This window comes from Peromyscus leucopus, chromosome 8a (genome assembly GCF_004664715.2).
Source record: "Peromyscus leucopus breed LL Stock chromosome 8a, UCI_PerLeu_2.1, whole genome shotgun sequence".
Lineage (NCBI taxonomy): Eukaryota > Metazoa > Chordata > Mammalia > Rodentia > Cricetidae > Peromyscus > Peromyscus leucopus.
The window spans coordinates 27,525,242-27,539,019 of NC_051085.1; the positions used below are offsets into that span (position 1 = coordinate 27,525,242).

Below are 13,778 nucleotides of genomic sequence, written 5' to 3' on the forward strand. Positions count from 1 at the left end.
TCTCCTGAGAGCTGGGATTACTGGCTGGCTGCCTGCCACGCCCACCTGGCTTTATGTCGGTGCTGGGGTTCCAATCTCTGGTCTTCATGTTTGTGTAACAAATGCTTTTTCCCAGGAGCCATCGCCCTAGCGCCCCCCACCCAAAGATTGCCTTACTTGCTCTTTTGTTCTCTGTAGACACAATGAATTAGTGTTTATTTGTATGACCACATAAGTGTCACAGTGATTTCGTTGTTGTCGTCATTTTTCATTTATTTATTTTGTTTGTTTGCTTTTTGAGACAAGGTCACTTTGTGTATAGCCCTGGCTATCCTGAAACCTGCTCTGTAGACCAGGTTATTCTCAAACTCACGGAAATCATCCTGCCTCTGCCTCCTCCAAGTGCTGGAATTAAAGGCTTAGCCACCATGCCCAGCACATCACAGTGTTTTAAAGCCATAATTACTTATTTGCTATGACATTGCCTCTGTACATGGATTTCTGGAATGAAGTAATGACCATGGGCAGCTTTGGTACAGGCACTTTCCCTGATGTCAGGTACCTTGGTGAATAAACAAAAAGGACTCTGTTTCCTTCTGAGAAAGAGCAAAGTGAAAATCTGATCTCTTATTACTGGTTTGGCACTTTTCAAAGAATAGATAATGTCCTTAATTTTAGACTGGAATTGTCCTTTGAGGATGATTTATATCTCTATTGACATGAAATCATGTTAATTGTCAGAAAAAGAAAGTGTGTCCCCTTCCCTGGTGTGTAGCTAAGGCACATTAAAAATTGCTTAAGTCCTCTGGAATTTCTCCAGTTCTCTAGTCTTTGAATTTTGAATTTCTTTTTTTCATAAATGACTTTGGTGTGTAATTGAGGTTACAGATTTCCTTTCCTTTTTCAATTCAAAGTAGTTTTGAAATGAGAGTGTTTACCCCCCTTTGAATAGGATAGGGATACTCTATTCCATCTTACACAGAGGGAATGGAAAGCATGCATCTGTCTATCTTCATTGAGATACTACATGTTTAGTTGCAATAAAGTATTTCTTCCTTCTAAAGAGGAACATGATGAAAATTTATGCAGGACTACATAAAAGGAAAGGAAAATAGTATATGCTAGAAATAAACTAGCTTTACCTCTGAGTTTCTTAATGATTGCTAGACTTAGAAATAACCTTAAATATCACAGAATATTGAAACTAGAAACTGTTTTAAAGATGCAGGAAAGAAAGAGAGGACCATTACAGGGATCCCCCTAGAGATAACCACTCAGATACATCTTATGGCCAATTGAGAGTCTTTCTTCCAGTTGGCTGGGAGTACACTCAGGGACCCAAGTGTAGCACCGAGCGTTTGGGGTAAGGGGTTTTTAAAGGCCAGAGCTCCTTTCTGGTATCTTGCTCCACAGCTGCATGGGAGTTTTTGTACAAGCAAGCAGTTTAACAGAAGCTAAGATAAGTGGTTAGCTGGAGGAGGAGGCTTACTCAAGTAGACAGTTAGCTGGGGCATCTTGACTGTGGGTCCATAGCATAAAGTTGGGTAATTTTCCAAGGACTTCTCCGTCAAGGAGATCAAATTCTAGTTAAAACTGAAATGCCTCAGCAAGAATACAAGATGGAAGAAACTCTGCATTGTCTTGCCCTGTGACAGTGACCTTGGGAGTCCTGTACCCTACCTACTGCCTACTGTACACACAGCCTCTTTCCCTCTTACCTTCCTGCTGTCTAATATTGGGCTTCAGGGACAGAACCTATAATGAGAACAGTCACCTCTTCTTTCCCCTTAGGTGCTGGGAAATATTCTTCCTTGTAAGAAATGGTATTTTCTGGCGACATTGTCTTTGGGGATTCTGGACAGCATGACAGCAAGACTTAGCATGTTCAGCACAAAGCCCTGGGTGACTAGAACTGCGGCTTCAGCCACTTTGATTTCATTTTAGTGTGGTATCTCAGTAAGGGCAGAAGTCAGCAAGGAATAGATCTATAGAGCGGGAAGCATCAAATTAGTGATTTATAAGAAACCTCCCAGTCTTTCCCCAGTTGTTCCTAAGTAAACTGCAAACTTTTTTTAAACGGTAGATCTCTTTTATATTTATGAATTGAGAATAATAATGACTTTGTTTCTCCCTAATGTAATATTGATGTATTTGTAACCTGGGTCTTAGAGTGATATCAAAGGTGATGGTCTTTTATTACTGAGTTTAGTTGGAGGTGCACTGGGTATCGATGTTGACAGGAAGAGATGGAGTGAATGAGACTCAGATGGTCTTGAGCTTCAGCCCTGGGGGCAAGTGTTCTTAGGGTAGGAGTGAAACATGCCCCCAGTCGTTGGTGGTTAGTGTTTAATTAGTAGAACCAGCTGCTGCTGCCTTCTATGGCACGTGGAGTAAAGGACTGACTCAACCTCACTGGAGGGGCCACAGGGAAAGACGTCTCAGAAGACATGAGGTTAGAGTTACACCATGAAATAAGGCCTGGGCGCATGTAAGATGGAGAATCACTGACCAAGGAAAGAATGCCTGTGTTCGGCCCCGGGGCTAGGGTGTGTAGAAGTTGGCAACCTGCTTATTAAGTAGATTACTTGCCTCAAGCGCTAGTTGCCCTTGCAAAAAGGTCAGCAAATGCCTCCTCATCACATGCTGCAAGGATTCAAAGAGTGTGAGGGGCAGAAACCGGTTTGCAAATGGCTGTAAGGGACCCTCAGTAGAAAAACTGTGCCAAAGGGGAGTGATGAGGTCATCTTCCGAGGTGAGGTCCCTGCACCTAGAGTGTTTGGAGTATGGTTTCTTGCCTGGAGGAAGGCTGAAACCACTGTGAGGGGGAAAGTGAAAGTATCTGAGACTCGATTATTGGTCACACTAATCACTTCTCTCTCAGCCCAGAGAAAAAGAAGAAACAAAAGTTTGATCTCAGAGTGACTAAATGGCATCCTTTTGATCTTTGCCAATTTAACCGTGATATCAAGAGACTCTCAGCAAAAAGCAAATTAATTAATATGAATTAGGGATGCAAGAGAGAACGAGGTGATTCAGCTGGATGAAAATTGTAGTTTATTAGCGAAACAGAGAGTTCACATATGATGGGTGACTGTGCAGTCAGGTCCTGGATAGCAAATAGGCAACCATGTTGTGGGATGAGGCAGTGGAAGAGGTTGGCAGTGTATCTTACAAATCTGCAACCATTGTTGCTTGAAAGAGACTTCAGTGTTTATCTTACATAAGCTCCTGGAAATATGCTGCCTTAGCTCTCTGCCTAGCCTTGCATATGTACATGATTTTATGTAGTTTTTGACTGTGACACGATGGTACTTATTTGTAATCTCATGGGAGGTGGAGGTGGAGGCAGGAGGATTAGGGGATGAAAGCCATCCTTAACTTCACAGCAAGTTCAAGGCTAGACTCAAAATCACTGCCAACAAAACAGATCTCTTTCTTTCCAACCTTGGGGGCTGAGGTACTCACTTAGCCTGTCTGTATTTCTATAACATGACCTTCATATCTTGCTCACTTTATTGTTAAATCAAAAATAATGAGGTTTTGTGTGTGTGTGTGTGTGTGTGTGTGTGTGTGTGTGTGTGTGTGAATTGTTTTCTTTGTTTCTGAGTGTTTCAGAATGGACTAGTCTTGATCTGAATGGGTCATAGCAGACTTTGTGTTTCATTTTCGCTTAAAGAGTTTTGCAATGTATTTCCGACATGACATCCATAAAAACACAAGTGATGGAAATAGAGAGGTACAGTGAAAAGTGATTTGCTGTTAGTTCCTTATTATTCCTTTTGGTACATTTCTGCCTTTGAACACTAGATGGGACTAAGATGTGGCAAAAGAAATGAGATTGGAGCCTTCCAACTTCTGAGTGAAGTGTTGTTTGCTACAGACAGAGTATAAGAAAATAGGTCAGAGGAGGCTGTTCTTGCTTTCTCTATTGAGACAGTGACTTTCTCTTAAACGGTGAGTTTAATCAACCTATAGTTATGAATAAGGCCTTATGTAATATTCAGGCAGTACGTAATATGCTGTAGATTTCCTTAGTTATAATTTATAGAGGAATCAAGTATAACCAAAAATTAGTGATATTTATTGTTCTTGCTTTGAAATAACCACTGTTGATCTGGCAGGCACTTTATAGTTATATTTGATTGACAGAGGAAATAATTAAATGAGTGTGTACTTATTATTTTTTCATTTTGTATGAAGCTATTTATAAATACTTCCTTTTTTTGCCTACAAAGTATTTTTATTGTAAATAGAAAAATATAAATTGCTAAAACATAGCAATCTATTTAGTATAATATAACACAACAATATTTTAGAAAGAAATAGAGAATAGTTATTTCATGTATTGAAATATTGTATATTACCCCATAAATATGTACAATATTTTGCTTTGTGCGTTAGTTATATAATTTAATGTAAACTTAAAAGAAAATTGTTTCAGTACTCTTTTTAAAATGAGATTGGCTGAGAGAGAAAAATATGTTGTTCCAGAAGGAAGATGTAAGTTCCAGTTATATGACGTGATTTTGCTAAGCTTCTGTCTGGATACATGGCAACTGATACTTTGTAACTTAGCTTTGACTTTAAAACTTTTGCATCTAGAGTACTAATCTGAGAAAAGCAGGCTTCGGAGGTTTCTAAAATGCGGAGTTCAGAGGAGCGGAATATAGCATGCTCCTTATTCTAAAGAGACCAACAGACCTTTTTGTAGCACATGGGCAGCAGACCAGTCCATACAAGCTGCTGGAATAGAAATACTTCCTTAAAGGGAATACACCATCAGTAAAAATCCATAACCAAAATGATGAAGAGCGGAGGATATCCAAATATCCCTATTTATGTAATTCTAACAGTCCATCCTAAGGAGCTGTATGTTAAAGAGTCTTTTATGAAAATAGACCAACTTGACATTTTTATGTGCATGTGTGTCTTTGTGTTATGTGCACGCAAGCTCCCTGATGGCAGAAGCAGGCATCAGGTCCCCTGGAACTGGAATTCTAGATGGTTGTGAGCTACCATATGGATTCTGGGAATCGAACCCAGGTCCTCTGGACGAGCCCCAGTGCTCTTAACTGCTAAGCCACCTCTCCAGCCTGAAGTTAAAAGTATTTTCTCCTGAAGTAAAAAGCAGATTTCAATAGTGGTTTTGTCTTCTCAGCGTGTTCCTGTTGAACACTGTGCCCTCGAGGAGCATGGCTTGGGAGGTGGTGACTATGCTTATCTCAATCACTTCGAATAGTTCTTAGAATGTTCTTTGGCTTTTACTATTTACTAGTTTTTCTTACCCACCAGGACCCCCAGTCATTGTTACTTCCTGGTGTTCTACCTTCTAGTTTCCCATGGAGAAGGCTGGGTTGAGATTCCAGCCTCTCTCAGTACAGACACAACAGATCTGGGTAGAAAGGGAGACTGGACTCTGGTCCCTAGTGATCTCTAGACCACTATTTCCCAAGCTGCGTTTTGCAGAGCAGTCATGTTCCACGTTTACCTGATAAAAATACGATCTCATAACTAATTACCTCCAGGAAACGCCGCTTTAAGGTTATTCAAAGCTGGCTTCTTTATAGTATAACTTTACAGTCTTTTGATAGGCTGTGTACTGACATTCTCGGAAGTGGAGTATCTTGTGCTGTTTTGAAGTATCTTGACATGTGACGTATATTTGAACTCCAGTGTCAGGTCTGGTCTGGTGTCTGTCTGTCTCTCTCATCTCTGTCGGTCTCGGTCTCTCTCTCTCTCTCTCTCTCTCTCTCTCTCTCTCTCTCTCTCTCTCTCTCTCTCGTGTGTGTGTGTGTGTGTGTGTGTGTGTAGGTTTCAGAAACTTGTTATCTTTGAGAGCACAGAGGGGGGAAGGTTCTAACCATTTTTAAAGAACGATGCTGTGGTGTGCCGATGGGCTTCTTGGCATTCTGTAATATTTTCTGTAGCTGCTCCCCTGTAAAACAGTCTCTATATTCTTCGTGTATACTTGCCTGGCATCCTAGTGCAGGTCGGATGCCCTTCCTGCCTACCATGTCTGTGCTAGAGACAGGGACACCCCATGCTGACTGGTGTGACCTTCCTTCCGTTTGTGGATGCTAGCACCAGCTGGGCCCCCAGTCCTTGCCTCTCTCTCCTTGTCTACTCCTCCAGTCTACATTTCCTTCTGGCTCTCTCCTCTCTCAGACTTCTTACACTCTAACTCTGCCCCCCTCTCCAAACAGATGTTTCCTTTCTTATTTAACTGAGAAAAACCAGTGAGAAGAGACGCCTTCCTCCCACACCTGCCTTGGCTCACCTTCCAGATCTCCGCCTGGCTGACCAGCTCAGCTGCTCCCTTGCGGCCCCCCCCCCCCCCCCCCCCCCCCGCCTCCTTAACCTCTTCTGGGCACCAGGATATCACCCTCTCTGATGAATCCTTCCTTCCGGTGCACACATGAGGGAAGAGAGGTTCGTTTTAAAACCCGATGTAGCCTTAGCATATAGAATGCCCCGTCACCGGGTTTGTTCAGCAGCAATTTCCTTTTTAACTAATGTATACTTCTTGCCTTGTTTAGAACAAAACAAAAACCCAACTTTTAGTTTCAAGTAATCTTAAACTAGAAAATAGAAAATCCCCATATATACCCTGTTAGGTCTCAAACCTGGGACAAATGGCTGAGGTGCCTGTTTAACATATCAAAGCAGGTGCTGGCCTCCAGGTTCTCCCTGAATTCCTCAGTCCCTCACCGGGCACTCATGGCTGGCGGGCCCCTCCCCCTCCCCTAAATGTCTCCAGCCCAGGGGCTGGGCTGCCCTTCCCACAGATGCTCTCCCCATATAATCCAGCCATTTTGATTACCCCTCCTCTTTGGGGCCTCCTGGTGGCTGCACCTGGTTCCCCTCTTCCTCCTCCCCCTCCCCTTCTCCTCACGTAGCTCAGGGTCATGCCCACTCTGGACTCTCCCAGATGTCCCTGCCTCTGGCTATGCTCTCCCTTTTATCTGCAATAAACTTTCTCCTTCACCATACCTAGGAGCAGTCCCGTCCTTCCTTCTTAATTTCTGTTTTTCATTCATCTGGTCCTGAAACCTGGGACCAGTCATGTCCTTTCCTTTTTTATTTCTTTTTTTTTTTTTCATTCATACCCCACCCCATGTCTTTCAATTTTCCAACTTCAGCAATGAAACAAATCTTCGCTTTTGCTCTCTGATGCCTCGCTTCACTGCCTCCATTTGTAACTGAGCGTCTTAAATCTGTTCTCACTGTCTCCATCCCCTCCTCTCCGTTCTCTCTGAACCCCGTTTGTTCTCGCTTTTGGGCTGTGCTCTTGCCACTGATCCTAGAGACCTTTCTGCTGACAGGTCCCATGACCAGCCCTCGCTTCTCCCTTGATCTGTAGCACCATTGCATCCAGCTGATTGCTTCTGTTACTTCACTTTCTAGTCATCTGACGTGGGCTTCACCCCCTTCTCTCTCTGGATTGTCTCAGTTCTGCTCCTGGATTAAGTATCATCCCAGTTGCTGATAACTCCAAAATGGATACTAACCCCCCCATGTTCTTTCTGTGTGAACGTTAGACTTTCATGTCCATGATTTATTTGACATTCTTTCTTGTTTGTCTAAATTGTATTTGCTAACCATGCCGACAGCAAGAGCTTTCATTCACCACTTGGGATGTCCGAGCTGTTGCTAACAGCCATTCCTAGCCCTGAAAGTGGCCGCTACATTCTTGTTGCCTATGCCCAGAACCTTGGCATAGGCAGAACCTTGCCCAGAACTTCCTCTCGATCACATCCTATATTCAATGTACTGACAAATGCTCTCAGTTCTATGTCTAGACTGTTCATCTAAGCCCGATCACTGTTTTCACTGCCTCCTCTGTGGTCCAGGCCCCTGTGATCCATTTGTGTCCCCTTGTAACTGGCTCCTGCTTCCAGGAAGGATTACTGTTTGCATAATAGTTAAAATTCTCACTTTGAAGCACAGATCAGACTAAGATACTCCTCTGCCTAACACCCTCCACAATGTTTTACGTCAGTCTTGATTAAAATCCCCCACTTCGTTATGTAATGAGTGGCCTTCCATTCCGACATCATTTTGTAATTTCTGTTTCCTTCAGTCTGTCCTACCCTGTCTGTGATACAGCATTGCGAGGATCCCCACATCAGAACCCTTGGACTTGTCTCTTCCCAGCATAGTTTCCTCTCTATGTTTGAGTGGCTCACTTCCCTCTTTCAACACATCCTTCAAGTATTTGCCCAAATACTGCCTCATGAGAGGCTAGACTCGCCTCCACAGAGGAGTGCCTTTGGAGTCTCCACGTATTCCTTTACTTCAGGTGTCTGCTCTCCTCTGTGCCAGCCATGGCTCATAAATTTAGGCCTGTAATGGCTGCAACGGTACTGAACATGTGCAAGCTTAAAATAATAGATTCTCCCATAACACTTCTGTAATATTTACATCGTATTAGCTATTGTTTTTTTGTTTTTTTTTTTGTTTGTTTGTTTTTTTTTTTTTGGTTTTTCGAGACAGGGTTTCTCTGTGTAGCTTTGCGCCTTTCCTGGAACTCACTTGGTAGCCCAGGCTGGCCTTGAACTCACAGAGATCCGCCTGCCTCTGCCTCCCGAGTGCTGGGATTAAAGGCGTGCGCCACCACCGCCCGGCTCGTATTAGCTATTGTAAGTAATCCTAGAGTGATGCACATACAGAAGATCCAAATGTCACACCGTTTTGTATAAGGTTCTTGAGCACCTCTGAATTGTTGTCTTCAGGGATCCTGGGCTTTAATTTCTACAGTTCCTTTCTCCAAGGCTGTAAGTGCCATGGAAACAAGGACTTACACTTAATGTACGGTGGCCCTTTCCTCAGGGTCCGTCCAGTGCCTGGCACATCAAGTTTGGACATATTGTTCTCACTTGATACTTAAAAGAATGAGAGAGCAGATAAATGGGTGAGATACATTGCATGCCGAGGTAGGGAATTCATAGAACGAGTGGGGTGAGGAGCAAGGAATCCAAAGCACCAGCGTTGTGTGCTGATAGGAAAAATATGTGCTTAATTATAGTGAAGAGGATGGGCCAGAGAAAGCAACAAAGGGAAGAAGCGCCTCGTTTTATTCTCTGGAATCTGCGATTCTAAGGAGTAACTGAAATAGCATGCTGTTACCATTTCTGCATTTGTTTGTTTGCAGTGGACCTTCTGTTAGTCTATGGTATCTAGAAGCATTCCACACTCCCGTTATAGGATAAGGCCATTTATACTCATTGTGTGTGTGTGTGTGTGTGTGTGTGTGTGTGTGTGTGTGTGTGTGTGTGTGTGTGTATGCGTGTGTGCGTGTTCGCGTGCGTGCGTGCGTGCGTGCGTGCGTGCGTGTGTGTGTGTGTGTGTGTGTGTGTGTGTGTGTTTTATTTATTTTAATTTGTAGGAAGCCTCTGCAGCCATAGATTCCTACATGGAGTTCTAAACGTCTTTAGCACTAGTTAACCTTTCCCGTTCTATTACCCCTCCTCCCTCTGCCCTGCCCCCTCCCTCTGCCCTGCCCCCTCCCTCTGCCCTGCCCCCTCCCTCTGCCCTGCCCCCTCCCTCTGCCCTGACCCTCCCTCTGCCCTGACCCCTCCCTCTGCCCTGCCCCCTCCCTCCCTCCGTTTAATCCTCCTAGCCTTGTTACCCACCTTCCTCTTCACACCACACGTGTTCTGTCCTCCAACACTGCCTTTCCCACAGCCCCTTATGAGTTTCCTGAGTTTTGTAGGTACTCTAGCATGCTGGTTTTTGATAGTGATCTTGCCCATGAGCCTTAGACATGCTAAAATGATTTTAGTTTTCCTTTTACATGGTTTATTTTCTCCCATGATGCTTCTAAAGGATGCTCTCTTGGTACTTTTTCTGCATTTGAAGTTTTAGACTTTAACAACATTTTTTTCGTGAGAAAATAAAACTATAGTGTCAAATCCACATGATATTTATCTAGCAAAAATACACTATATGTGTGAAAACTTCATACATATATTTATATGAAGGATGAAAGATCCTTTAGAATTTTTTTTTCCAAATTGGGTAGATTGTAATAAATAGAACTCTTGAATGTGTTCATAATTGCTAATTAATTTTCCTTTTAAAACTTTCTAACAGTATTTGCCTGTCTCTCTAATAATTACAGCTTTTTTATTTATATAACTTGCAGGTGTGAATCATCCAGTCCACACATCCATCCAGTCGGTTGGTGTAAAGAACATAGAAGAACCCTTATTACTCCACCAGGTTTGGATTTGTAATGTGTCTGTGGTCTTCCTATATTTGAACAGTCGACCATGTTTTTCTGTAAAGAGGCAGATGATAGATACTTTAAATGTGGTGTGCCCTGGAGTCCCTGTCACAATTGCTCAGCTCAGTCGTAGCACAAAAGCAGCTGTAGGAAATAAGATAACACATAAATGTGAGTGTTGCATCTGTGCTGTACAAAGCCCTGCAGCCACTGCTGGCGGGAACTCTCTGACCCCTGATGGAGCCTCATAGTTTAAATATTGACGTTGTTTATATCACAACCTTACATTAGCCTCTTCGTTGACAAAGTTTGTAAAAATAGTTCTCTGTTTTCAACTTGAGATCCATTTGGGGACTTAATTGTATTAGTGCACAGTTGCTAAACGTGGGCAGATAAGAAAAGTAGATGTGGTGTTGAAGGTGGAGCACAGACCGCATTGTTGAGGTCAGTTCTGGCAGGTGTGATGTTCCTGTTGAAGTGAGAGCTTGTGGCTTTAGGACTAAGTTCAGAGCGTACACATTTGCTTTTGTTTATGTTGCTGTGATTTCTGGTTCCACCATAGATTGCTGTAGCTTGTGCTAGCTAGTATCTCTGTTCCCTGAAGCTTTTGGGGGGCTTGTCTGCCAATAGTATGGAGCCTTCTTATTTTACTCGCTTTCTCTTTGACAAGAAACAGTGTAACTGCTGATGAACAGTGTCCTTGGGGTTTTACAGGCTAAAAAACAGATGCATCAGCGTCATCATAATAAGGACTCTTTTTGAACATGTCACTGTTGAAAGTGTCATGCTCCCTGCAGGTAGGAAAAGGCAGGGTCATCAGGTGACATGAAGCCCTACTGCTCAGGAGCTGGTGGCTCAGTGGATATTAAAGCAGACCACCTTGATCACAGAGAAAAAAAAATGAGACTTGGGTTTCCTGGCAGCTAGTCTGTGGATGGAGCCTGCAGCATGTGAGATCAGCCCCAGTTTGCAACTTCTTGAGATAGCTTCATTCCTGTCAAACAGCTATCTGTGTTTTAAGATTCACCTCCAGTTCCTTGATACTCAGAGCCACACTCAGAATGCCTGATTACAAATGAGGGAACCAACTGTTCCTATCACCTGCCTATCTAGTCCTTTTTACTGTCAAAGTTTTCATGTAGGTAGAAGGAAAGAAAGGAGTGCCTATTTCCTGACTAATTTTCATGGCTAGTTTGAAGATGAAAGAGATGTAACTGGCAAAGAGTTAAAGCAAAACATTAATAGTTCTGTGGCACAAACCCGGAAGACAGCTTTGGCTGGTCCTCTGGCAGCACCACCATCCAACCTGCTGTGAGGGTTCTTGTTATTTCCCAGTTGAATATCAATTCTCTCATACACATCACTATTTTTGTCATAATCAGAGTCTAGTAAATAAACAGTGAACCAGTGAATAACGGGCTCCTGATGCTGTCCCTGGGAAAGGATGTGTGTGGTGTTATTGTGAATTTCATTTGTGAGACCCAAACCAGGCCATCCATCGCCATCATAGACTTCTGTAATGAAATGGAAGAAAACAACATTTTTTTGAAAAGCTTTTAAAAGCCCAGAACTGTATGTGAAAAACGTCCAAACATCAGAGTATGTTTTTAATGGCCCAGAACTGCACACCAAAGATGACGAAAATGATAAATTCAGTCTTACGTAAATCTTACCACATTAAAAATAAGTAAAAGCAAAAATAACAGCAATGAATCCCAGTCAAATTATGAACCTAGTTTACCATGCCTGCACTTGAATGGTTCTTTACAGAAATGCACTTTCTCGCTGGTTCCTTTTCCTCTAAGGGCTCAGTCTTACCTCCTTTCTTCTACCTCACTATTGGCCATTCAGCTCTTTATTAGACCATCAGGTGTTTTAGACAGGCCCAGTAACACAACTCCACAGAGTTAAACAAATGCAACACAAACAAAAGTAATACATCTTAAAATAACATTCCCCAACACATAGTGTTCTCTGTTTCCACCCATTTCCCTAAGACTGTCATAATTTTATTTCCTCCTTAGCTGAAATTCCACTGTGTGTACCTACGATATTTGCTTTATTCATCTGACGATGGACCTCCAGACTGGTTCCATGTTTGGGCTAAGATGGGTAGTGTTGCTCTAAACACAATGCCTGTATCTCTGGCAGCCAGAATTGTACTTCTTCCAGGTTTTAAAAGTACAGAACTGCACACGGAGTAAGGGAGGCTTCACCTCATAGTAGTTCTATTTATAGTTTGTACAGGAACCAGCACACTAATTTCCATAATGGCGGTGCCAGTATGTATTCCCACCAGCAGTGTGCAAGGGCCCATCTTATTCTCCCCAGTATTTCTTGATGTTTGTTGTATTGATATTACTCATTTTGACATTAAGGTTTTTAAGGGCCTTATCTGAATCTATTAATTTTTATGTAGGGTGAGAGAGAAGGACCTATGTTCATTCTTTTATGTTTTGAGAACTTTCCTGTCTCTGTTCACCAGGAAAATTGGTTCAGGCTTTTTTTCTTGTGTGTGTGTGTGTGTGTGTGTGTGTGTGTGTGTGTGTGTCTGTCTGTCTGTCTGTCTGTCTTTACCAGGTTTTGCGAATCAGAGTGTTGGCTTTGTGGAGTGAGTTGGTAGTGGTGCAGCAGTTTAAGGAGTGAGCTCTTCTTAAAAGATGTGGAGGAATTAGCAATTCATCCACTCTGGGCTTCCTCTGCTGGGAGGCTGTGTGGCTGCTTCAGTTGGTAGCTTGTGCCTTTGGTTGTTCACAGCTGCTTCCTTTCATTTTGGTAACCTACACATGTCTGGGATTTTCCCCCTAGAGTTCCCTTGTCTTTTGTTTGTTTTGAATATGCGCTCCAAGGTTTCACTAATAATTCTCAGGATTTATTTGTAGTTTGTTCTTACCTCTTTGTTTTTATCTCTAATTCTATTATTATGGATCTTCATTCTCTTCTGGTTAGTTCTGCTAAAAAAAATTTGTCAATCCAGTTTAATTTTTTCAAAGAACCAACTCTGCTTGAGTGGTTGACTGTATTGTTCCTCAGTTTCCATTTCATTAATTTCTCCTGGGATCTTTATTATATCTTGTACTTACCACATTGGAATTTTAGTTTGCTTTTCTCTTTCTAAGAACTTACGGTCTATCAGATAATTTATTTGGAATGTTTCTGAAGTTTTTTAAAGATTTATTTATTTATGTATTTTATGTATGTGAGTGTTCTGTGTGTACAGTCATTAAATATGCTGTAAAATGCATGTGTGTGTGTATAGGCTTGCATATTTCCTTTTTAATTACTTTGAGACATCCTCCAGTGGATAGAAGTTTCAAGACCACTTCCAAACTCATTTGTACTTCCACTTGAGCCAGAGACTCATCCAGATCTGACAGCTGTCCCACAATGTCATTTATGCAAAGGCACCTGGCATTGCTGCTCAGCTGCAGACTTTTCTGGTCCCCAGTTAGACTCTTCTTGACAATTACAACCTTAGTAGGTGTGAGACTTACGGACTAATCATTTTGTACAGAGTGATGTCATTTGAGTATGGTGGACGTTTCCTCATGACTGAACCCAAGTTGTACATTTG

At 42.4% G+C, this 13,778-nt stretch overlaps 1 protein-coding gene across 9 annotated transcripts in view; it reads left to right on the top strand.

Moving 5' to 3' along the window:
- The window catches only part of L3mbtl3 (L3MBTL histone methyl-lysine binding protein 3), a 114,039-nt gene that overhangs the window by 55,719 nt on the left and 44,542 nt on the right, over positions 1–13,778 (top strand). For all 9 annotated transcript variants that reach the window (XM_028877381.2, XM_028877386.2, XM_028877383.2 and 6 more), the window contains one exon: positions 10,124–10,200. In XM_028877381.2, coding sequence (XP_028733214.1) covers positions 10,124–10,200 — 77 coding nt within the window. The remainder of the gene's footprint in view (positions 1–10,123; positions 10,201–13,778) is intronic.